This window comes from Mesoplodon densirostris, chromosome X, assembly GCF_025265405.1.
Source record: "Mesoplodon densirostris isolate mMesDen1 chromosome X, mMesDen1 primary haplotype, whole genome shotgun sequence".
NCBI classification, from domain to species: Eukaryota; Metazoa; Chordata; class Mammalia; order Artiodactyla; family Ziphiidae; genus Mesoplodon; species Mesoplodon densirostris.
In genome coordinates this window covers 65,169,209-65,196,522 of record NC_082681.1, presented here as the reverse complement: position 1 = coordinate 65,196,522, position 27,314 = coordinate 65,169,209, and the positions used below count along the sequence as shown (strand labels likewise).

Genomic DNA, 27,314 nt, shown 5'->3' with positions numbered 1-27,314 from the left:
CTGGACTGGGGCATGAACCCGTGTCCCCTGCATTGGCAGGCGGACTCCCAACAACTGTGCCACCAGGGAAGACCCGATCATATATTTTTTTATACTCCATTTTGTTAATGTGGTATATTACATTGAGAGATTTTCAAGTATTGAAGCATTCTTGCATCCGTGGAATAAATCCTCCTTGATCATGGTGTATGACCCTTTTTATATATTATTGGATTATTTTGCTAATATTTTGTTAAGGATTTTTGCATCTATAGTCATCAGACATATTAGAATGTAATTTTCTTTTTCTGTAGTGTCTTTGGTTTTGGTATCAGGGTAATGGTAGCCTCATAGATTGAATTTGGGTGTGTTCCATCCTGTTTAATTTTTTAGAGTATTTGAGAAGTATAGGTACTAGCTTTTCTTTATATGCTTGGTAGAGTTCCCCAGTGAAGCCATCTGTTCCTGGATTTTTGTGTGCTGGGAGGTTTTTTTGTGTTGTGTTTTTTTTTTTTTAATAATTCAATTTCTCTACTAGTGATAGGTCTGTTCAAATTGTCCTTTTCTTCTTATTTCAGTTTTCATAGGTTCTATGTTCTAGAAAATTTCCCATTTCCTTGTATGTTGTCCAATTTCTTGGCATATAATTGTTCACAGTATTTTGTTATGATATTTTGGTATTTCTGTGTTATCAGTTTTTATTTCTCCTCTTTCATTTCTTATTTTCTTTGCTTAGGTCCTTTCTTTTTTTTTTTTTTCTCTTGATGAGCCTGGCTAAAGGTTTATCAATTTCATTAATCTTTCCAAAAAAAAAAAACAAGCTATTGGCATCATTGATCTTTTCTATCATTTTTATCTCTGTTTTATTTTTTTATTTATTTCCTCTCCTGTCTTTATTATTTCCTTCCTTCTGCTGATTTTGGGCTTTGTTCTTCTTTCCCTAATTCCTTTAGGTGATAGGTTAGGTTGTTCATTTGAAATTTTTTTTGTTTCTTAAGGAAGCCTGTATTGCTATAAACTTCACTGTTAGAACTGCTTTTGATGTGTCCCATAGATTTTTAAAATTCGTGTATTCATTTGCATTTCATTCTTGAAGTACTTTCTGATTTCCTCTTTTATTTCTTCATTGAACCATTGTATTTTTATGTAGCATGTTCTTTAGTCTCTACATGTTTGTGATTTTCCCATTTTTCTTTCTGTAATTGATTCCTAGTTTTATACAGTTGTGGTCGGAAAAAATGCTTGATATATCTTCTAATTCTTAAGTTTGTTGAGACTTGTTTTGTGGCCTAGCATGTAGTCTAACCTGGAGAATGTTCCTTGTGCACTTGAGAAGAATGTGTATTCTACCGTTTTTGTATGTAACGTCCTGTAGATATACATTAAGTTCAACTGGTCTATTGTTTCATTTAAGACTGTTGCCTTATTGATTTTCTGTCTGGATGATCTGTCTATTGATGTAAGTTGGGTGTTAAAATTCCCTATTATTATTGTTTTATTGTAAATTTTCCATTTATATCTGTTAGTATTTGCTTTATATATTTAGGTGCTCCTGTATTGGGTGCATATATATTAATGGGTATAATATCCTCTTCTTGTGTTCATCCCTTTATCATTATATAATATTCTTCTTTGTCTTTTATTATAGATTTTGTTTTAAAGTCTATTTTTTTCTGATATGAGTATCATTATCCCTGCTTTCTTGTCTTTCTGTTTGCATGAGATATTTTTTTCATCATGTCACTTTCAATGTCTTTAGCTCTGAAGAGAGTCTCTTTTAAGCAGCATACAGATGGGTCTTTTATTTATCCAATAAGCCACTCTATGTCTTTTGACTTATTCTGTTGACATTTAAAGTAATTATTGATAAGTATGTACTTATTGCCATTTTATTATTTATTTTTCCATTGTTTTTCTAGTTTTTCTCTGTTCTTTTCTTTTCTTTTTGTTTCTTCTCTTGTGTTTTGATGATTTTCTTTAGTGGCATCCTAGTGTTCATTTCTCTCTAGTTTTTGTGTATATGTTGAGTACCATGGGGTTCATATATGTTGATCTATAACTGTATCTATGTTTTAAAAAGATAATAGTTTAACTTCAAACACATTTTTAAAGATCAATGTTTTTTACTCATCTCCCCCACGGTTTGTGTTTTGATGTCATACTTTACATCTTCATGTTTATCCCTTTACTGATTATTGTAGTCATAGTTAATTTTACAATATTTTGTCTTTTAATTTTCACACTAGCTGCTTTAAATTGTTGATCCTCAGCCTTTACCATATATTTGCCTTTTTATAGTGGGATTTTTACTTTCCTATGGATTTTTACTTTTTGTTATAGACTTTTTTTCTTTTTTTTTTCTTTAGGGAACACCTTTAACATTTCTTTTATGGTAGGTTTAACATTGATGAGCTCTTTTAGTTTTTGCTTGTCTGAGAAGTTCCTTGTCTCGTATCCTAAATGAAAATGTTTCTGGGTAGAATATTCTAGCTTGCAGGGTTTTCCCTTTCAGCACTTTAAATATATCATGCCACCTCCTACTGGCTTACAAAGTTTCTGCAGAAAATCAGCTGATAGCCTTATGGGAATTCCTTTGTGTATGACTCTTTGCTTTTCTCTTGCTGCCTTTAGAGTTATCTCTGTCACTTTTGCCATTTTAATTGTGACATGGGTCTCTTTGGATTTATCTTGTTTGGAAATTCCTATGCTTCCTGTAGCTGGATATCTCTTTCCTTCTTTGGGTATGGGACATTTTCAGCCATAATTTTATCAAATATATTTTCAATGCCCTTCTCTCTCTCTTCTCCTTCTGGGAAACCAGAATGTTAGTATGCTTGGTGTTATTCCAAGATTTCTTATACTGTTCTCACCTTAACTTTTTTTTTCCTTTCTGCTGTTCCCTTTGGATGACTTCCATTATTCTTTCTTCCAGATCACTTATATGTTCTTGTGTATCATCTAGTCTGCTATTATTTCCTTCTAGTGTGTTTTCCATTTTAGTTATTGTATTTTTCAGTTCTGACTGGTTATTTTTTTTGTATTTTCTAGTTCCTTATTTAAATTCTTACTGTGTTTATCTATTCTTTTCTCTAATTCAGTTAACATTCTTATTACTAGTGCCTTGGACTATTTACCTGGTAAATTGTTTATTTCTGTTTCATTATTTGTTTTTTCAGGGTTGTTTTCTTGCTCTTTCAGTTGAAACCAATTCCTCTATTATCTCATTTTGCTTAACTTTCTCTGTCTTTGTGAAATTAAGTAAAACAGATACCCTGATGAGGTCTTGAAAGTGTGTCCTTATACTGTCTGCTTTTGCCCAGTAGCTTTAGTGGGAGAGCTGGATATGACATGAACTTGAGTCATGTCTTTCCCCCAGGGTGTCCTGGAAGCTATTACCTTGGTAAGAGGTGAAGCTGGAGATGGAAGGACTAGGGCCAGAGCCAGGCATGAGCTGGGGCTGCCACTCTACTAAGTGACTTCACTGCCCTATCAGGTGCAGGCTCAGGTCTTAAGTTGCTGGATCTGAAGCCCTGAGATTCGGGTCTGAGCTGACTCTGTTGCCCTCAAGTGTGTTCTCTCTCCCTTCCCAGTCCTGGCACCCTTGTCCCTGAGGGGAGCAGTGCAAGAGTAAGAGATGTTTATGTGTGTTCTGGGAATCTCATGGTGCATGGCCTATGGCAGTCAAGCCACAGACAGAGGTCAGGGCTATTTCTTTTTTTTTTTCTTTTTTCGGTATGCGGGCCTCTCACTGCTGTGGCCTCTCCTGTTGCGGAGCACAGGCTCCGGACGCGCAGGCTCCGGACGCGCAGGCTCCGGACGCGCAGGCTCAGTGGCCATGGCTCACGGGCCCAGCCGCCCCGCGGCACATGGGATCCTCCCAGACCGGGGCACGAACCCGTATCCCCTGCATCGGCAGGCAGACTCTCAACCACTGCACCACCAGGGAGGCCCAGGGCTATTTCTGATGCACTGTCTGTGTAAGCACCAGCAATGGCTGCCCTGCCACACTAGATGCCTTTTTGGGTCTGAGCCCCCTTTGTCCCTCACAGACAATCTCTCCCCTTGGCCTCTGCTGCCTCTGCTCTGGTGTGGAACTGCACTGCAGGGCAGGCAGGGTCTGTGTGGGCTCTCAGCATGTGTCAGGGCTCAGGCTGTGGAAGTTCAGCCACAAACAGATGTCAGAGCTGCTACCAGTGTACTCCCTATATAAGTGCCAATAATGGCTGCTCTCACCCTGCTCAGACAAAACTTTGGATCTTAGCCAGTTCTGTTTCACAGCTGAGCTTTTTCCTTGGTTAGGCAGCCCTTGTTCCAGTGTGGAGCTACAATGTGAAGTAAGCAGGGCTAGAGATCTCTCATGGCTCAGACTAGGCTGTATGCTGCTATGGTCACAGGAATCCAGTCAGCCACCTGTGCAGTTTTAGTCTTCCCTCTCTGCCCTGCTTTGTGAGCAAGCATATGTGTGTGTGCTCCTCACAAGCAGAGTTCAAGCTTCCCAAAGCCCTCCTGTTACTCTCACCAGGACTGTTCCTTCAACCAGCCAAGGGGGCCATCTTTCCTGTGTCAACCCCAGGACTGGGGTGCCCAATATGTGACTTGAACTGCTCACTCCCCAGGGAGGATATCCACTTGCATAATATCCCTTTCCCTCTGAATCCCCTCCCTAGGACACAGGTTCCAAACTGATCACTTCTCTTCCCTTCCTATCTTATCATGTGTGTATCTTTCTTTCAGCCTTGCTGGTACAGGAGTCCTTCTCCCAGTTTCCAGTTAGTTTTCATTGAGAAGTGTTCTACTTGTAGATATATGTGTGATGTGTTTGTGGGGTAAAGTGAGTTCCACATCCTCTTACTGAGCCATTTTGATCTCCTTCCCCTCCTTTTACATGTCTTGAATGTTAGGGGAGAATACACACAAATATATGCATACACACATACACTTAACATTCCCTGTTGACAAATATGGAAATGAAATTTATGAGGCCTGAACAGAGGCAACATGTAACAGTGAATAACTTAATTTTTAAATAATTCATGATTTTCTAAAAAATTGAAAAAGCATAAAAACAAAAACATATATTCCAAAATTCAATTCTTATAATCCAGAATTTAGGACTTGACTGTCTTTGCTTCTAAGTTAAACCCTAAGTATACTACCATGAAGAATGCATAGGCCATTTTTTCCCTACTTTGACTCATTTCTACTTTATAAAAATATACAGCACACTGAGTATGTAAAATGTCATTTTTCTTTGCTAAATTATAATCATCAAACAATATCTCGTGCAGAAATAGTAAAAGCTATGCAGAAGGAAAATGCATTTTTTGCCTTCGTTTTGGTAAATGTATTGTAGTATTGCAAATTGGCAGCCAGATTATTCATTATCATATTAGCATACATATTGCATTGCACTTAAAATCTTTTTAAATTAATGAACAAGGCTTATGAAAAATCAAGGAAATTATAAAGAGTTTGAGCTGTAGTGTATAAGAAGACTTATTCTATTCTAGCTCTTAAAATTATTTAAACAAGTGCTTTGGGAAGCCATTGCATTTATAAGGCTTTTAAGATATTTACAGCAAAACATTTTTCCCTGTGATAGAATTTTTCAAAGTACTAAGATATCATGGAGAAATATATTTTCTAACAGTTTTATGGCTCCCTAGATACATTCTCTACAAGTGTTGTACCTGCTTGGACACAAACAATATTACAAAAAGGCCATGTAATTTGAAAAGGGTATACAGCTTTGAAAGGGTATATGCAACATACTAATGGGAATGCCAGTATCATTAGTGTAATACAGTTTTAAGACGTGTATTTTATTATAGTGGACCTGAGTAATTTGTTCCTCTCTTATATCTCCATTTTATTAGAGGTATTTTACATCTGTGGAAATACAACTACTGTGTGTCTTTACTTCTTGGCTTCAGAGGATAGCATGGGATATGCTATTTAAGAAGTCTAAGCAGGGAAAGACATAATAGCAGAATTATCCTTTATAAAATGTTTTATTTCATTGAAAAGTAAATAATAAATATTATCTGGGACCTGAAAATTCAGCCTCTATATACTTTAAATATTTGGAAGGGCTTACAAAGTTTAAAAAACTATGAGGTGTTGTTAATAGAATTTTGCTAACCGTAGAGCCCACTTTCTAGGCAAATGGGAATGGTAACACATATTATAAGTATCCAGATAAGAAAGTATCTCATGGGATGTTGTAAGCAATAAATATACATTAATGTCTAAACTTGAATAGCATATTGTGTTGCCTTTACCCTCTGAAAGCTTTTCTTAAAACATCAGATTTTCTCACAGACAGTGTTAAATTAGATTCGATGGTTACTTGGGTTATTAGTACATTTTTCCAGGAAACTATAATACAGATTTTGCTTGAGAATCACAGGCTAACTATAACACATTTTACTATCTGTTAATACAGGTGTTTTAACTGAAGGTAGGATGGAATCCATTGTCAGTAACCAAAAGTAGGAAGTGATTTCAATATTGTATAAAAATATGATATTTTCACACTGGAAAAATGCCAAGTGGAAACTGAATAATGGCTGGGAGGTGACAATGGGCCCAGAGGCAGTGATCAATTCCCTAGTGATCAATTCAGATTAGGAAAATGACAATCTCTGAAGGAACTGGATGAACACAGCTGCTCAGCGGATGGAGTCATGTTCCTTAAAGCTATCCAAAGCAAATATGAAGACATGTGCAGGTCAAATACAGAAATGGTTAATATATGGTACTAAAATGAATATAATTTCATTGGAATCGAATGTTATAATGTTGCTCTTTAAAGCACTTTACCCAAATAAGTGAATCATAAAAGAAAACAATTTCATAGTATTGGAATCTAGAACAGAAAGTTTGGGCAATATATTCAAGTCTGATTACAACACATTCATAATGCAAGATATTAGGTATTATTTCTTAATTTCTTTTTTTTTTCTGTTTATTCTCACTACATGATTCCTCTGTCTGAGTTCATAATATTTTAAACATTCATAGAAATAGAAAGTGTTAGAGAACTGCATTTAATGTTAACTGTTTGTTTTTGTTGGGCTTTGTGCAAAGTGAATCTTAAAAATATAAGTTTTCCTCAAAAGAAATGTCATTGATTATGAGTATGTATAAGGCTGGGATGAGATAAGGAAAGAAAAAGGAGAAAATCAGAGGGACCTAAACTGTCACTGGAAGTTGAGAGCTGAGAAATAACCTGGGAAGTTCTGATCAGTTTGTGCAGTATTATAGTAATTTTGATCACCCAAACAATTATTCCCTTTGTTTCACACTTTGAATATATATATATATATATATATATATATATATATATATATATATATATATATTTGCAAGGTATTAAAAACATCAAACTCTATTTTGTCTGCATAGACCCAGTTTCAGCATAGACAGAGTCTTATAATAATTCTAAATATTATATTCAGTGAACGTTTTGGATTTTTTATTCAGACCTGAGCTTTTATGATAGAAGATGAAAAAAATCCTCAAGTACCAGGGTTATTAGTGAAAGTGAAAAATACCTGCAGTGTCTCGGCTTCAACATCTGCCATTCCATATGGATCCATAAATATTTGTAACAGATAGTATGTGAAGGAATTTCAATGTTAATAAAATAAGGCTGAATTTGGCAGGAATACTTAAGATAGATTTTTCCTGTTTTCTTTTTCTTTTCAGTAGAAAGCACACTTATTTTAAACTTACAATTCTCCATGGAATAAAAATGTAGCCTCAATTAAATTTAAGGGAAAATATGTGACTCAAATTATGTGAATCTGAAGTCTTCCAACTACCTTGGAACTAATCTGAGAGATTTTAGTTACAAAACTGCAAGTTTGTTTTTTGTCTGGTTATTAGGAAAACAAAATACAATGCTACAAAATCTTAATTAATGGTTGCTACATTAACTAAATCTTTCAATCAATTTACCATAAGAAATTTAAAGAAAAAGAAATTTCATGGGTGAGTCAGTGTACATTTAGTTCAATCATTTTTCTTAAGCATTCCATATTTAGAAGGCTAGCATAGTTTCAGATTTAGCCAATTTTTACTAAGGGCCTACTATATGCTGAGTACAGTGTTAGGTCCTTCCATGTTCCTTTTATCATGTAAAACTCCCACAAACACTCTGAAGTAATTCTTCCTATTCTACAAATAGGGACACTGAAGTTTAGAGATGTAACATTCGAAGACACAGAGAGATTCAGTCATGTTCATTGTGTTTTAAGTAGAACAGCAGAATCATACATTTTAGTCAAAAAATAAAAATAAAATAAGAAACTGGGAGTATCTGGTGATTAACCTTTCAGTAACTATTGAAGTTACTGTGAATGATACATTTGTGAAAACTTTCCAATTGTTTCAGATTTCTAATATAATTATTAGAGGAAATCACTACAACACTTTTCAATTTACAAATCTGTGAACTCATAATTTACACCAAAATACCAGGCATAACTTACTCAAATGTTTCCGATAAATGTCACTAAGTTAGATGTGAATATTGATATAGAAGAGAGTAAAATTGAAACAAACCCCACAGCCTAACTAGAAATGTAGATGAGGAAGAGGCAATGTTAAAACACGAAAGAAAATGGCACACTAATTTGTTCTAGTGAAGTTTACCTCTCCCTGTTCTCCTGCTTATACCTTATGAATTATTTTATTATTATGATCATTTATTATTATCATTTTACCAAAAACAAACTTGTTCACCAGATGGTATAGGCGTTCATAACAATAGACAATATCTAAAAATATCATTGTGCATTTGGTGAAGGTTGTTGACTTGAGCATTATTAACAGATATCTGCTTCTTTGATAAAACTTCAGAGGTTTCCAAAGGAGAAGCAACAGTTTTGATGGTCTTAATGCCGACATTACACAGAAAAGGAAAACTGAAAATTGTAGTGCTTTGCTCTAATAATTAACATTTATTTTAAAGAAAATTCAGTTTTGTAAAATAATTAAATTAAATGATTGGTGTCATTTTGAACTGGCTAGGTTTACAATAGTGTAGTCATTGTGATTCCAAAACTCAACTATTAGAAAAACCTTAATTTTTTCTATTATAAAAATATGGTGCCTCAGTGCCTCAACATTTTAGTTCCTAGCTGAAACAGAAAAATCAGTATATATTCTCACCAATGTGTGTGCATGCATTCTTGTGTGTCTGACAGAGACAGAGACAGAGAGAGAAGAGAAGAGAGAGATAATTAATGAATAAAATAATGTTCTCAATTTTATATCATTGGTACTGAGGAAACATCAAAAATATAAATATTCACAGACTATAAGCAGGTATAATTGCAGAGTTATTAGTGAGCATACACATATAAATGTCAAACCTGTATAATTATCTACATATTCCTTATTACAGAGTTTATAGGAGTTAACAAATTATAAACTGCTATATAGACTGTTCTTTCCAAGTTCTCCATGAGAGTGTCATTCTGATTTTAAATCATCTTTAATTTTTAACCTTAACCCTACCAAAATACCCACTTTCCATCTTTCATGGATACAAAGAAATAGTACTCAAGGATTAATCCATAGAACTGCTTACTGAACAGTTGCTTATGTTAAATTCATTCTTGGAAAAGTATTTTGTTTTTACCTGTATAGACTCACTAATTGTTTTTACTGTTTTGTTTCCTGATTCTATGCTGCAAATAGGTTCCATTATACTTTTTTTTTCAGTGCAATGAAAATTGGTTTTCAGAATCTCTAGGTCTGTAGAACAGGCTAGTTGATGTATTTCTAATTTTATGCAATTTCTTGACGCTGTGGAAATACATACTTAAAATTAGGTAACATTTTGAAATTTCTTAAAATGGCAAAGGCAACTATTTTTAAAAGGTACTATAATAGGAAACAATATTAATCATCTTTAAATGTAGCAAATTTTACTTTTATATAGCTCAGTGGTTTATCAAACTGTGGTCCCCACACCAGGAACATGAAACATCAACTGGGCACTTAGGAATTCCAGTTGCTAGGTCCTACCCTAGACCTACTGAATCAGAAATTTTGGAAGTTGGGGACGATTTTTAAAAGACTTTCAGGACACTCTGATGTATGATAAAGTTTAAGAACCACTGATGTTAAGGTACTGGATGAATAACTTGCTCCCTTGTACCTTCTACTGATCCACTCTACTCAGATATGTTAACTAAGTCAAAAAAAAATAAATCAGTGATTTTAAAGTTAGGACCTGAACTGCCAGGTCACAGCAGTAAATTTCTCTTCCTGATTTGTGCCAGATAAAGGAGAGAGCTTTCTTCCCTGGTTGATGGAAAGGATTGCACATTTCCCAGCCTGGAAGCAAAGTGAAAAATCTGCTTTACAGCCTCTGCAGTTAGCTAGATGACTGAACCCCTAGTAAGGGTAAAAGCGGGCTTATATTAGAACCATGAGACCATTTTACAGATAAACCAGGACAATGAAACATTGTCCCCTGGAAGGGTAAGCTGATTGATGGAAATATGTGCACTCTCCCCTATTTTTCCTAAACACATCTCATTAAAACATCAGCTTCCTTCGCACTTTACCTCTATGCCCACTCCTGCCTTCTGCTTGCCAATTTCTAATGTAAACTCTTACATACTAACTTTTCACCCATTTAATGTTCTTCTCTCTGCAGCCTTTTTCACAGAGGTATCCAGGCTTGTTTTCTGGAGAAGGGACTTGTACATGCCTCTGGTGCTGTTTGGTTGTTTATATTAGAAACTCTTGTCTGTCTTGCAGTTTTTAGATGAAATTCTAGTCTCTGTATGAAACTTCTTTGTATTCCAAGTCCCCAGCCTTTTTCTATTTCTAAGCTCTAGAAAATACAGATGTACTTCAAAAAAAAATTCAGTCAAGTTTTCTTTATCTTTGATGCAATAATACATCATCTCAAAGATGATAAGAAAGTATGTGTATGGGCCAGAAATATTTATACTTTTACTATCTTTAGTCTTCAAAGGACTATGATATGCAGACAGGTTAAATGAATATACAATAGTCATCCTTTAATAACTATATCAACTATTTTTCAAAATTGTAATATTTCAGTTTATCACAATATCTGTAGACTACAGTAATCATTTATTTTATTGGAAAGGCTAAGAGTTGATAAGAAACTCTTTAGTTCGACGCCCTCTTTCTTCCTTCCTTTCACCACAAACTTGTAAAATAACTTAAAATTATATATACACGTATTTATATAATTTTACCTTTTAGGAATAGAAAGAAAAAAAAAAGGAATCAGTCTGATAATCAGGAAACTTACCTCACACTTTAAGATTACTGGTACGTAACTAAAGTCATTACAATTGTTGTAGACCCTAGACAGTTACTATTCTAAATGCCGAGAAGATAGCAATGGGAAATAAAAAAAAACAGGAAAAGTCCCCACTTTCATGGAGAGTATATTGTAGTAAAATGAAATGTAACAAAATTAGTGAATAAATAAGTTATATTGTATATTAAATGGTGACAAATTTTATAGAAAAATGCATGTTAAGTGGATGGAAATAAGGGTGCAGGCTGCAGTGTTAAACAAGATGTTTGGTGTAAGTTTCATTAATAAGGTGATATTTGAAAAAAGAACTGAAGTCAGGAACCTGAAATTAAATGCACAAGAACTCTAAAATATACCTTGTAAAGTACTGTGTTAGCTCTACATCACTGATTTGATCTTATTGTCTTATTAAGCATATTAACTCTATAGAAGAAGTTTAGTACAGAAAGGGAGAACTAGTGAACTGTTCATTCATTGAGATTTTCCTATGTAATCTTTTTTTTTTTTTTTCTTTTTTTTTTTTCTTTTTGCGGTATGCGGGCCTCTCACTGTTGTGGCCTCTCCCGTTGTGGAGCACAGGCTCCGGACGCGCAGGCCCAGCGGCCATGGCTCACGGGCCCAGCCGCTCCGCGGCATATGGGATCCTCCCAGACCGGGGCACGAACCCGTATCCCCTGCATCGGCAGGCGGACTCCCAACCACTGCGCCACCAGGGAGGCCCCTATGTAATGTTTTTTACATCATTATTGGAGTATAATTGCTTTACAATGGTGTGTTAGTTTCTGCTTTATAACAAAGTGAAACAGTTATACATATACATATGTTGCCATATCCCTTCCCTCTTGCATCTCCCTCCCTCCCACCCTCCTTATCCTACCCCTCCAGGCGGTCACAAAGCATCGAGCTGATCTCCCTGTGCTCTGCGGCTGCTTCCCACTAGGTATCTACCTTACGTTTGGTAGTGTATATATGTCCATGCCTCTCTCTCGCTTGGTCGTAGCTTACCCTTGCCCCTCCGCATATCCTCAAGTCCACTTTCAAGTAGGTCTGTGTCTTTATTTCTATCTTACCCATAGGTTCTTCATGACATTTTTTTAATTCCACATATATGTGTTAGCATACGGTATTTGTCTTTCTCTTTCTGACTTACTTCTCTCTGTATGACAGACTCTAGGTCTATTCAACTCATTACAAATAGCTCAAATTTGTTTCTTTTTATGGCTGAGTAATATTACATTGTATATATGTGCCACAACTTCTTTATCCATTCATCCGATGATGGACACTTAGGTTGTTTCCATCTCTGGGCTATTGTAAATAGAGCTGCAATGGACATTTTGGTACATGACTCTTTTTGAATTATGATTTTCTCAGGGTACATGCCCAGTAATGGGATTGCTGGGTCATATGGTAGTTCTATTTGTAGTTTTTTAAGGAACCTCCATACTGTTCTCCATAGTGCTGTACTAATTCACATTCTCACCAGCAGTGCAAGAGTGTTCCCTGTTCTCCACACCCTCTCCAGCATTTATTGTTTCTAGATTTTTTGATGATGGCCATTCTGACTGGTATAAGATGATATCTCACTGAAGTTTTGATTTGTATTACTCTAATGAATAAAGATGTTGAGCATTCTTTCATGTGTTTGTTGGCCACCTGTATATCTTCTTTGGAGAGATGTTTATTTAGGTCTTCTGCCCATTTTTGGATTGGGTTTTTTGTTTTTTTGCTGTTGAGCTGCATGAGCTGCTTGTAAAGTTTGGAGATCAATCCTTTGTCAGTTGCTTCATTTGCAAATATTTTCTCCCATTCTGAGGGTTGCCTTTTGATCTTGTTTATGGTATCCTTTGCTGTGCAAAAGCTTTGAAGTTTCATTAGGTCCCATTTGTTTATTTTTGTTTTTATTTCCACTTCTTTAGCAGGTGGGTCCAAAAGGATCTTGCTGTGATTTATGTCATAGAGTGTTCTGCCTATCTTTTCCTCTAAGAGCTTGATAGTTTCTGGCATTACATTTAGGTCTTTAATCCATTTTGAGCTTATTTTTTTGTATGGTGTTAGGGAGTGATCTAATCTCATATTTTTACATGTACATGTCCAGTTTTCCCAGCACCACTTATTGAAGAGGCTGTCCTTTCTCCACAGTACATTCCTGCTTCCTTTATCAAAGATAAGGTGAGCATATATGCGTGGGTTTAGCTCTGGGCTTTCCATCCTCTTCCATTGATCTATCTTTCTGTTTTTGTGTCAGTACCATACTGTCTTGATTACTGTAGCTTTGTAGTGTAGTCTGAAGTCAGGGAGTCTGATTCCTCCAGCTCTGCTTTTCATTCTCAAGATTGCTTTGGCTATTCGGGGTCTTTTGTATTTCCATACGAATTGTGAAATTTCTTGTTCTAGTTCTATGAAAAATGCCAGTGGTAGTTTGATAGGGATTGCAATAAATCTGTATATTGCTTTGGGTAGTACAGTCATTTTCACAATGTTGATTCTTCCAATCCAAGCTCATGGTATATCTCTCCATCTATTTGTATCATCCTTAATTTTTTCATCATTGTCTTATAATTTTATGCATACAGGTCCTTTGTATCCTTAGGGAGGTGTATTCCTAGATATTTTATTCTTTTTGTTGCAATGGTAAATGGGAGCTTTATCTAGATTTCACTTTCAGATTTTTCATAATTAGTGTATAGTAATGCCAGAGATTTATGTGCATTAATTTTTGAATTCTGCTACTTTACCAAATTCATTGAATAGTTCTAGTAGGTGTCTGGTAGCATCTTTAGGATTCTCTAAGTAGAGTATCATGTCATCTGCAAACAATGACAGCTTTACTTCTTCTTTTCCGATTTGGATTCCTTTTATTTCCTTTTCTTCTCTGATTGCTGTGGCTAAAACTTCCAAAACTATGTTGAATAAGAGCGGTGAGAGTGTCTTGTCTTGTTCCTGATCTTAGTGGAAATGCTTTCAGTTTTTCTCCATTGAGGACGATGTTGGCTGTGGGTTTGTCATATATGGCCTTTATTTTATTGAGGAAATTTCCCACTATGCCTACTTTCTGCAGGGGTTTTATCATAAATGGGTGTTGAATTTTATCGAAAGCATTCTCTGCATCTATTGAGATGATCATATGGATTTTCTCCTTCAATTTGTTAATATGGTGTATCACGTTGATTGGTTTGCGTATATTGAAGAATCCTTGCATTACTGGAATAAATCCTACTTGATCATGGTGTATGATCCTTTTCATGTGCTGTTGGATTCTGTTTGCTAGTATTTTGTTGAGGAATTTTGCATCTATGTTCATCAGTGATCTTGGACTGTAGTTTTCTTTCTTCGTGACATCCTTGTCTGGTTTTGGTATCAGGGTGATATTGGCCTCTTAAAATGACTTTAGGAGTGTGGCTCCCTCTGCTATATTTTGGAAGAGTTTGAGAAGGATAGGTGTTAGCTCTTCTCTAAATGTTTGATAGAATTCGCCTGTGAAGCCATCTGGTCCTGGGCTTTTGTCTGTTGGAAAATTTTTGATCACAGTTTCAGTTTCAGAGCTTGTGATTGGTCTGTTCTTATTTTCTATTTCTTCTTGATTCAGTCTTGGCAGGTTGTGCATTTCTAAGAATTTGTCCATTTCTTCCAGGTTATCTATTTTATTAGCATAGAGTTTCTTGTAGTAACCTCTCATGATCTTTTGTATTTCTGCAGTGTCAGTTGTTACTTCTCCTTTTTCATTTCTAATTCTATTGATTTGAGTCTTCTCCTTTTTTTTCTTGATGAGTCTGGCTAATGGCTTATCAATTTTGTTTATCTTCTCAAAGAACCAGGTTTTAGTGTTATTGATGTTTGCTCTCATTTCCTTCATTTCTTTTTCATTTATTTCTGATCTGATTTTTATGATTTCTTTCCTTCTGCTAACTTTGGAGGTTTTTTTTGTTGTTGTTGCTGTTCTTCTTTCTCTAATTGCTTTAGGTACAAGGTTAGGTTGTTTATTCGAGATGTTCCCTATTTGTTAAGGTAGGCTTGTATTGCTATAATCTTCCCTCTTAGAACTGCTTGAAACAGCAGTTCTCAACCAGTATTGACGTTTATGCCAGATAATTATTTGCTGGGGATGGAGACAGAGGGCAGGGAATCCCTGGCCTCTACCATTAGATGCCAGTAGCACACACCCCTACCTCCACAGGTGTGACAGTCAAAAATGTCTCCAGCCACTGCCAAATGTCCTCTGGGCAGCAAAATTGCCCGTAGTTGAGAACTACTGACCTTGACTTAGGACGACTCCTCAGACCTTTGATAACTGAGAAAGTAACATTAGCCTTATTTAGGGTGAAGCCAGGCTCATCCAGTTATTACCTAGAAGAGGATCTTTACAAAAGGTCTTTCATGAGGTGTTAGTGGATGCTTAGGTGGTCAAATATGTTACTATGTTCTCTTCCACTCCTGGGAATTTTCAATTAACAATGTGTTTAACAAACATTTATATTGCATTTACTTTGAGTAACTTTACAAATTTTAGCTTATTAATAATTATAACAGCCGTATAAGATAGGTATTATTAGTATCTTAACTGTACAGATGAGTAAAGTGTGGCACACAAAGATTAAGGAATTTTTCCAGGGGCTAGCAAATCATAGAACAGGGTTGCAAACCTAGACAATCAGACTCCAACATCTTATACTCTTTGTCACTATGCTCTCAGCTATCTAATTTAACATGTAACATATGTTAATATTTAGAATTAACATTTTAAATGCTCTGAGATATTCAGATTTAATAAATTTAGCCAATTTGGGGATCTAGTTTTTCTTTTCCAAATTTGATGCTGGCAACACTTGAGTCATTGTTCTACTCAGGCCATGAACACTTCTTCATATTCATGCAGGTCAGATTATTTCACAGCAGCTGGTCATTTTGCTGTTGTTATTGATCCTCATTTTGGAAGAGGGAAGCAGGTGTCTTGCTTTTGCTGAATGTAATACTAATGACACCAATAAAGGAGAGTCCCCTGGCTCAGCTTTATTTAGGGGAAAGCTCTTAAATCAAATAATGAAATATAGTTTATTTGTTAAAGAATGAAAACTGCTGACCTGGTAGTTGGATGTATCTTTCCACTGTTGAGTTAGTCTGCTGTGTTCAATTTCCATTCTTGTATCAAAATCCTCAAAGCCCAGGGGAAAGAGGAAACCCACCTACATTAACCCAATATAACGGTGGGAAAACAAGCACTAGTGTCATACAGAATGGTTCCAGCATCTTTGACTTTAATTTTTAGTGGGACTTTTCCATCCTGAGCATTTACCATATGGTTTATCTTTTTTTTTTCTACAAATACACTTGTCAACTTTTACATCTATTCATCTGGGCCCTAGGTAAGAACTTAAAATTAAAAGCTTGTTCTCTAAATGGATTTCCAAGTGCTATTACAAAGTATGACAGGCTTAACAAACAAGTTCAATAAAATCAGTCTCCAATTTGCTTCAATAAATTAAGAGGTTGTTCATACCCTCAGCTAGATAGTGGTTGTCCTATTTTTATCTTCTAGGTTATATCATTGCTTCATAAGTGTTGATAAATATTTTAATATATACATTTTGAACACTAGCCTTTTTAAATCAAAATGCTCTGTCAAAACCCTTTCTCCCTGGATTACAAAGAGATGTTCTTATTTCACTGACAATCTATATTTCTAGTACTTGTTATATTTTATTTCATTGCCAATTAGTATTTCTCAATCCTATCTAATAAATCCCTACATAACAGTGCACCAATTCAAACTCTGAGGAAAATGTAGATGGCATTCAGATGTGAAAACTTATTACAAGATTGAAATTGATTTCTAATGCATTTATCATTCATTTTTGTAGCATGTGATTTAAATCAGAAAAAAATGATGAATGGCTTGACAGTTTCCACTCATATACACCAAACATAATACACATCGACTAGTTTTTGGCTATTATGGACCTTAACATTCAATGTGACCTTGGTCTGGAAAAGCATGTTTGGTTTGCACAGAAACTTAATCGTAAGAAGTCATAAGTAGAAATCTTCTTCTTTACTGTCCTTTTCTAGGACTAGGAAATTTATTGTTTGTGGGACAGGTAAGACATGAACAATGGGCCAAATAGAGTCCAGGGTTATCTCATCCATGTGAAATCTGCTGCTGAAAATCGATGTGACCTCTGCTACACTGTCATCCCAATTCCCACCCTCTGTGTCCTATTTGTCTTTTGGTAGAAGCTTAGATCTGTGTGCTGTCTCTATGTGTCTCTCTTGGGCCAGATTATCAAAATGAATCATTGCCTGCACACCTCTTATATTTCTATTTATTTTCCTGGTGTTGACTAGGTCTGATGAAATATGATTCTTTTTGCATTTGATCCTCACTGCAGCAAGCAGCACCTAATTCAGCTGTGTCTATCTCTTTAAAGAAGAGTAATACTATTTTGAAACTTCAATCTTCTATACAGCAACATTACAAACCATAGACCATACAACCTGTCTTCATAGACAATAGTAATCTTACTTTCAGCCAATTTAATGGCATTTCATTCATCTCCAAATAGAAGAATTCTGATGATTTTAATGTAGTTCTAGTTTTGTTTTATGCATACTTAAAGTATTGCTTTCATTTTCAGGTATTTTGTTTGTAGAATACCCTGATCACTGAGGTTACATGTGTGTGTAGAGTGATACATGACAAAGAATCCATAATTTTAAGAAGTCTCCCCTGATGCAAAATATTTATTCAGGAGAAACATTATATTATCTCGGAATCAGCAGGAAGTCAATGTTCTAAATTTGTGGTGGTTTATTTTATAAAAATAGATCTTCCAGGCTACATAAATTCATCTTTAAATTTATAAACATCAATATAAAGATGTTGAACCTCCCCAATTATTATTAATATTGATAGATCATAATGAAGTCATTCTACCTATCCACTTAAGGCACTCATGTGCAGAAGACAAAATACTAGCTAAATACAGACTTCAAGTAACACAAATAAAGCATAATATTGCTTCGTTAGCTGTTGAGAAATATCCCTTAGAGACATTAGAGCTGGTGCCTAAGACATATTTTAGAACTTATATTTTTAATGAGATATTTCCAGTGTTCAAACCTTGTACTTGAAGTAGATCACAGAACATGTGCTCACTCCCTCTGGAATACTTTGCCTCTCCAAAACTACTACTGACAAAGAAGGAAGGGAAGGAGGGAGGGAGGAAGGAAGGAAGGAAGGAAGGAAAGAAGGAAGACATGTTCTATAAGAGGTTAGGGTTAATTTTACAAGTAAGTTGTATAAAATACATGCATCAGGCATTTATGATCAACATATTATTTGTAAATTTTACTAAAAAACAATTCCTGGGAATATGTTCATTATAGTTTCCTGAGCTAAAAGAAAATTAACAGGCTATTTTTTGCATACTATTGAATTCTTTAAAACTGATAAACAAATACATTTTGGATTCTAATAATGTGAAACTGTTGATTCTCTAAAATAATCATTAGCATTTTTATCCCTATAGGTTTTAGAAAGTTAGAAATTATAAAAGTGATCTATATCAAGAGTATTTTATTCAGAGATAATGCTATCCCATTAAGTAATCCCACAGAAGTTCCCGCAATTGTATGCCACAATTTCCCACACAAGAAATCCCACAGCAAACCATGATGACTGTGAAATCAATAGGGTACAAGACTCTGCTCACTAAATATATAGGCTGCTTGCAATTGAAAAATGAGTTCTAACTGTATTACAAATCCATATTCCTTTCCCTACAATGACCAGACCAATAGCTAGATTTTTGTTTTCAAACCATGTGAAAATTGGTTAAGTCTAGATTCAAGCCTAATTTATTTCCTGAATGAGTCTCAAAATATATGGAGTCACTGAAAATTTTTATGACCAGAGAGATACATATTTTCAAACGTTGCTTGTGCTCAGCTACTGGTGAGTAGAGTAATTTTGTTTGAGGTGCTGTGATCAACTCATTGTGCACTGCTATTGAAGCCATTTAAGAATGGCAGGGTTTCTTTGGCTACATTTCAAGATTACCTCTGTAGCAGTTTATTTTTACATATATCAAAAAAGCCCCAATTCCTAATTGCAGAGGTAATTTTGCTATCTGTTTCATACATCTCACAAAGATTTTCAACAGAATTCAAGTATATAGCCAAGTAGTTAGCTTCTCAAAGCAAGAGGATATTCCTTTTGTAATTAGATGTATCTGTGTGAAACAAATCTGAAATATCTTATTAGAGACAAAAATTCTATTGGTATCTCTTCATATGAAGCTAAGAGGGAATCTCATTAAAGTAATTAGTGTGTGGGAGAAGTTAATATAAAAAATATAAGGGGAGAAAATATACACTTTTTTGTTTTACACATGGGTGGTTATTTTTTTCATAAGAAATATTCTTCAAAATAAAAGGTAACACTGGAAATAACCCAGATGCCAAACTAGTGAATGATTAAACAGACAGTCATGTATCCATGCAATAGAAAACTTTTCAGCAATAAAAAGGAAAAAAAAACACTGATACATGCCACAACATGGATGCACCTCAAAAACATTATGCTAAGTGAAAGAAGACAAACACAAAAGATCACTTACAATATGATTCTATTTATGTAAATATCCAGAGAAGGCAATCCCATAGAGACAAAAAGGAGATTAGTGGTTTCCAGGAGCTGGGAATGGGAAAGGAGATTAATTGTAAATGGGCATGAGGGGTATTTTGGGGGTGATTGAGGTGTTCTAAAATAGATTTTTGGTAATGGTTGTACGATTCTGTAAATTTACTAAAACTCATCGATGCATACAATTAAAATAGATGAATTTTATTACATGTAAATTATACTTCAATAAAGGTGTTAAAATATGGACATGATAGATATAGACAGATTTAAAGAGAAAAAATAAATAAAGCAATTAGTGTTTTACTAGGAAGTGATCTGATTATTTAATATATAGATATTAATAAGCATGTCAAATTTGTTTCTCCTAATTTTATGCCAATTAGCAGTAAATGTTGGTTCATTTTTCACTGATTCTTTACTGAAACATTTATTTTGAGAAATGAGAGGCAGCTGGGAAATAGGTATGACTTCCAGTTATGAGTTTTCCATCATTTAGCTTTAGAAACAAAATCTTTATAGAGGTAAAGGAAACATAGTGAAAATTTTGAGCTGTTAGTTTATGAACCTTCTGATATTAATTTTGTTTCTTGCAGAAGAGGTACCCATTCAAATTCCAATGATGAAGTCACCCCTGGACAAGATCCAACTGACTCCTGGGCAAGCATTGCCTCCTGGATTCCCTGGACCATTCATTTTTGCTGATAGTCTGTCCTCTGTGGAGACTCTGTTGACCAACATTCAGGTCAACAATATTTCTATAAACAAAATAAATGTAATACAAGACATTAGCACCTACATAAATTATTTCATATTTGAGAAATTAAAACAGATAAGATGAACTGCATGTCATTTGCTGTATTTTGACAGGGTCTACTGAAAGTGGCTTTGGATAATGCTCACATCCAAGAGAAGCAGACTCAACAAGAAAAAAAGGAACTGCGAATGGAGCTCTATAGAGAGAGAGAAATTAGAGAAAACCTTGAAAGACAACTCGCAGTTGAGCTTCAAAGCAGAAGTAAGTTTAACAAGTTCAATATAAGTGAATAAGGTAAGATTGTGTTGGAGATATTTTCAGTACTAATAGAAATATTCTCAGGGATAGCCAGGAACTGCTGAAAACAAATGACAAGCTAAGAATCAAATACTGTGTGCAATCCACAAAGTAAAATGTTTACACTATTTCTCTTTGTAATTAAACATAATGAGCAAGATCTACACTTCATTTCTGGAAAAATGAATATGCTTACTTCTCTCACAATTTCACAAAATACTCCTGGAGATATATATATATATATATATATATATATATATATATATATATATATATATATATATATATATATATATATATTTGAACAATTCCTTATGTATTAAATGCTTACACTTTGCCAAGAACAATGTCAGATTCTGGGGTTAGAAGATAAAACTCAGTCCCTGTCCTTGAAAGATTTACATTTCAGGAGACTAGCACAACCAACCAGCTAATTATAAGACAAAGTGGAAAGAACAATGATGTACATCATATATGCTTATATAGAGAGGGGGTAGATAGCTCAGCTTGGTGGTGTGGGGAATTGATGGTCGAAGGTTTTCTGATGCTGACACTTGAACCTGAGTCTTGAAGAATCAGTAAGCCAAGAAAAGAATGAGAGTAACTGAGTGATCTGGTCATTCTAGAACAATGAACATAGGCATGGAGGCAAGAAGCCTCAAACATGGTCAAATATATACAGTGTATTAATACCATGACTTTGAGTTTTATGAAGTGAATGTTGGGGAATAGTGCATAACAAAAGTAGAGGGTAAATTATAAAGGCCATTTTCTTTTGTTAACAACTTTATTGGAGAATAATTGCTTAACAATGGTGTTTAGTTTATGTTTATAACAAAGTGAATAAGCTATACATATGCATATATCCCCATATCTCCTCCCTCTTGTGTCTTCCTCCCACCCTCCCTATCCCACCCCTCTAGGTGGTCACAAAGCACCAATCTGATCTCACTGTGCTATGCAGCTGCTTCCCACTAGCTACCTATTTTACTTTTGGTAGTATATATGTCAGTACCACTCTCTCACTTCGTCCCAACTTGACCTTCACCCCTCTGTGTCCTCAAGTCCATTCTCTACGTCTGCGTCTGTATTCCAGTCCTGCACCTAGGTTCTTCAGAAAAAAAAATTGTTTCTTTTTTAGATTCCATATATATGTGTTAGCATATGGTATTTGTTTTCTCTTTCTGACTTACTTCACTCTGTATGACAGACTCTAGGTCCATCCACCTCACTACAAATAACTCAACTTTTTTTTTTTTTTAAAGCAGAGTAAAATTCCATTGTATATATGCATCACATCTTCTTTATCCACTCATCTGTCAATGGACACTTAGGTTGCTTCAATGTCCTGGCTATTGTAAATAGAGCTGCAATGAACATTGTGGTACATGACTCTTTTTAAATTACGGTTTTCTCAGGGTATATGCCCCATAGTGGGATTGCTGGGTAGTATGGTAGTTCTATTTTTAGTATTTTAAGGAACTTCCATACTGTTCTCCATAGTGGCTGTATCAATTTACATTCCCACCAACAGTGCAAGAGGGTTCCCTTTTCTCCAAACCCTCTCCAGCATTTATTGTTTGTAGATTTTTTGATGATGGCCATTTTTATTGGTGTGAGGTGATACCTCATTGTAGTTTTGATTTGTATTTCTCTAATGATTAGTGATGCTGAGCATCCTTTCATGTGTTTGTTGGCAATCTGTATATCTTTGGAGAAATGTCTATTTAGGTCTTCTGCGCATTTTTGGATTGGGTTGTTTGTTTTTCTGATACTGAGCTGCATGAGCTGCTTGTAAATTTTGGAGATTAATCCTTTGCCATTTGCATCTTTTTCAAATATTTTCTCCATTCTGAGGGTTGTCTTTTCATCTTGTTTATGGTTTCCTTTGCTGTGAAAAAGCTTGGAAATTTTTTTAGGTCCCATGTGTTTACTACTTTTTTTAATTTCCATTTCTCTAGGGAGTGGGTCAAAAAGGATCTTGCTGTGATTTATGTCATAGAGTGTTCTGCCTATGTTTTCCCCTAAGAGTTTTACAGGTCTGGCCTTACTTTTAGGTCTTTAATCCATTTTGATTTTTTTGGGGGTATGGTGTTAGGGAGTGTTCTTAATTTCATTCTTTTACATGTAGCTGTCCAGTTTTCCCAGCACCATTTATTGAAGAGGGTATCTTTTCTCCATTGTATATTCTTGCCTCCTTTATCAAAAATAAGGTGACCATATGTGTGTGGATTTATGTCTGGGCTTTCTATACTGTTCCATTGGTCTATGTTTCTGTTTTTGTGCCAGTACCATAATGTCATGATTACTGTATCTTTGTAGTATAGTCTGAAGTCAGGGAGCCTGATTCCTCCAGCGCCATTTTTTTTTTCCCTCAAGATTGCTTTGGCTATTCGGGGTCTTTTGTGTTTCCATACAAATTGTGAAATGTTTCGTTCCAGTTCTATAAAAAATGCCATTAGTAGCTTGACAGGGCTTGCACTGAATCTGTAGATTGCTTTGGGTTGTATGCACATTTTTACAGTGTTGATTCTTCCAATACAGGAACATGGTATATATCTCCATCAGTTTGTATCATCTTTAATTTCTTGTGTCAGTGTCTTATAGTTTTCTGCATACAGGTTTTTATCTCCTTAGGTAATTTTATTCCTAGGTATTTTATTCATTTGTTGCAGTATTAAATGGGAGTGTTTCCTTAATTTATTTTTTCAGATTTTTCATCATTAGTGTATAGGAATGCAAGAGATATCTGTGCATTAATTTTGTATCCTGCTACTTTACTAAATTCACCGAACACTTCTAGTAGTTTTCAGGTATCGTCTTTAGGTTTCTCTGTGTATAATATCATATCATCTGCAAACAGTGACAGATTTACTTCTTCTTTTCCAATTTGGATTCCTTTTATCTCTTTTTATTTTCTGATTGCTGTGGCTAAAACTTCAAAAAGTATGTTGAATAATAGTGGTGAGAGTGGGTAACCTCTTTTTCCTGATCTTAGTGGGAATGGTTTCAGTTTTTCACTATTTAGAATGATGTTGGCTGTGGGTTTGTCATCTATGGCCTTTATCTTGTTGAGGTAAGTTCCCTCCATGCCTACTTTCTGGAGGGTTTTTATCATAAATGGGTGTTGAATTTTGTTGAAAGCTTTTTCTGCATCTATTGAGATGATCATGTGGTTTTTATCCTTCAATTTGTTATTATGGTATATCACATTGACTGATGTGTGTATACTGAAGAATCCTTGCATTCATGGGATAAACCCCCCTTGATCATGTAGTATGATCCTTTTAATGTGCTGTTGGACTCTATTTGCTAGTATTTTGTTGAGAATATTTGCATCTTTGTTCATCAGTGATATTGGTCTGTAGTTTTCTTTCTTCGTGACTTCTTTGTCTGGTTTCGGTATCAGGGTGATGGTGGCCTCGTAGAATGAGTTTGGGAGTTTTCTTCCCTCTGTTATATTTTGGAAGAGTTTGAGAAGGATAGGTGTTATCTCTTCTCTAAATGTGTGATAGAATTCGCCTATGAAGCCATCTGGTCCTGGGTTTTTGTTTGTTGGAAGATTTTTAGCACAGTCTCAATTTCAGTGCATATAATTGGCCTGTTTATATTTTCTATTTCTTCCATGTTCAGTCTCGGAAGGTTGTGCTTTTGTAAGAATGTGTCCATTTCTTCCAGGTTGTCCATTTTATTGGCATATAGTTGCTTATAGTAATCTCTCATGATCCTTTGTATTTCTGCAGTGTCAGTTGTTATTTCTCCTTTGTCATTTCTAATTGTATTGATTTGAGTCTTCTCCCTTTTTTTCTTGATGAGTCTGGCTAATGGTTTATCATTTTTTTTTTGTCTTCTCAGAAAACCAGCTTTTAGTTTTATTGATCTTTGCTATTGTTTCCTTCATTTCTTTTTCATTTATTTCTGATCTGATATGTATGATTTCTTCCTTCTGCTACATTTGGGGATTTTTTGATCTTCTTTCTCTAATTGCTATAGGTGTAAGGTTATGTTGTTTATTTCAGATGTCTCTTGTTTCTTGAGGGTAGGATTGTATTACTGTAAACTTCCCTCTTAGAACTGCTTTTGCTACATCCCATAGGTTTTGGGTCATAGTGTTTTCATTGTCATTTGTTTCTAGGTATTTTTTGATTTCCTATTTGTTTTCTTCAGTTTTCTCTTTGTTATTAAGTAGTGTATTGTTTAGCCTGCATGTGTTTGTGTTTTTTACAGATGTTTTCTTGTAATTGATATCTAGTCTCATAGCATTGCAGCTGGAAAAGATACTGGATACAATTCCAATTTTCTTAAATTTACCAAAGCATGTTTTGTGACCCAAGATATGATCTCTCCTGGAGAATGATCTCTCCATTGGTTAAAGTGGGGTGTTAAAGTCCCCTACTATGACTGTGTTACTGTCTATTTCCCCTTTTATGGCTATTAGATTTTACCTTATGCATTGAGGTGCTCCTTTGTTGGGTGCATAAATATTTCCAATTGTTATATCTTCTTCTTGGACTGATCCCTTGATAATTATGTAGTGTCCTTCTTGTCTCTTGTAATAGTCTTTATTTTAAATTCTATTTTGTCTGACACGAGAATTGCTACTCCAGCTTTCCTTTGATTTGCATTTGCATGGAATATCGTTTTCCATCCCCTCACTTCCAGTCCGTATGTGTCCCTAGGTGTGAATGGGTCTGTTGTAGACAGCATATATACAGGTCTTTTTTTTTTTTTTTTTGGTATGTGGCCCTCTCACTGCTGTGGCCTCTCCCACTGTGGAGCACATTCCCCTGACATGCAGGCTCGCCAGCCACAGCTCAGGGGCCCAGCTGCTCCGCAGCATGCAGTATCCACCCGGACCAGGGCATGAACTCATGTCCCCTGCATCGGCAGGCGGACTCTCAACCACTGAGCCACGAGGGAAACCCCACGGGTCTTGTTTTTGTATCCATTCAGCCAGTCTGTGTCTTTTGGTTAGTGCATTTAATCCATTTACCTTTAAGTTAATTCTTGATATGTATGTTCCTATTACCATTTTCTTAATTGTTTTGGGTTTGTTATTGTAGGTTTTTTCCTTCTCTTCTGTTTGCTGCCTAGAGAATTTCCTTTAACATTTCTTGTAAAGATGGTTTGGTCGTGCTGAATTCTCTTAGCTTTTGCTTGTCGATAAATATTTTAATTTCTCCGTCAAATCTGAATATGATACTTGCTGGTAGAGTAATCTTGGTTGTAGGTTTTTCCCTTTCATCACTTTAAATATGTCCTTCCACTCCCTTTTGGCTTGCAGACTTTCTGATGAAAGATCAGCTGTTAACTTTATGGAGATTCCCTTGTATGTTATTTGTTGTTTTTCCCTTGCTGCTTTTAATATTTTTTCCTTGTATTTAATTAATTAATTAATTAATTTTTATTTTATTTTTTTTGCGGTATGTGGGCCTCTCACTGTTGTGGCCTCTCCCGTCGCAGAGCACAGGCTCCGGATGCGCAGGCTCAGCAGCCATTGCTCACGGGCCCAGCCGCTCCATGGCATGTAGGATCTTCCCGGACTGGGGCACGGACCTGTGTCCCCTGCATCGGCAGGCAGACTCTCAACCACTGTGCCACCAGGGAAGCCCTGTATTTAATTTTTGATAGTTTGATTAATATGTTTTTTGGCATGTTTCTTCTGGTATTTATGCTGTATGAGACTCTCTGTGCTTCTTGGACTTGATTGACTATTTCCTTCCCATATTAGGGATGTTTTCATCTATAATCTCAAAATATTTTCTCAGTCCCTTTCTTTTTCTCTTCTTCTGGGACCCATGTAATTCAAATGCTGGTGCAAGTAAGGTTGTCCCAGATGTCTTTGAGACTGTCTTCAATTATTTTCATTCTTTTTTATTTATTCTGCTCTGCAGTAGTTATTTCCAAAATTTTATCTTACAGTTTGTTTATACGTTCTTCTGCCTCAATTATTCTGCTATTGATTTCTTCTAGAGAATTTTAAATTTCATTTATTGTGTTGTTCATCTTTGTTTGCTCTTTAATTATTCTAGGTCCTTGTTAAACGTTTCTTTTATTTTCTCCATTCTATTTACAAGACTTTTGATCATCTTTACTATCATTACCCTGAATTCTTTTCCAAGTAGACTGCCTATTTCCTCTTCATTTGTTTGATCTGGTGGGTTTTTACCTTACCCCTTCATCAGCTGTGTGTTTCTATGTCTTCTCATTTTGCTTAACTTACTGTATTTGGGGTCTCCTTTTCACTGCTGCAGGTTTGTAGTTCCCATTGTTTTTGGTGTCTGTCCCCAGTGGCTAAGGTTGGTTCAGTGTGTTGTGTAGGCTTC

General features: G+C 35.4%; 1 protein-coding gene across 1 annotated transcript in view; it reads left to right on the top strand.

The window, feature by feature from the left end:
- DACH2 (dachshund family transcription factor 2) overlaps positions 1-27,314 on the top strand; it is a 656,741-nt gene that overhangs the window by 610,819 nt on the left and 18,608 nt on the right. Inside the window, exons 9-10 of the mRNA XM_060086468.1 lie at positions 20,531-20,679; positions 20,805-20,952. Of these exons, the coding sequence (XP_059942451.1) occupies positions 20,531-20,679; positions 20,805-20,952 (297 nt within the window). The remainder of the gene's footprint in view (positions 1-20,530; positions 20,680-20,804; positions 20,953-27,314) is intronic.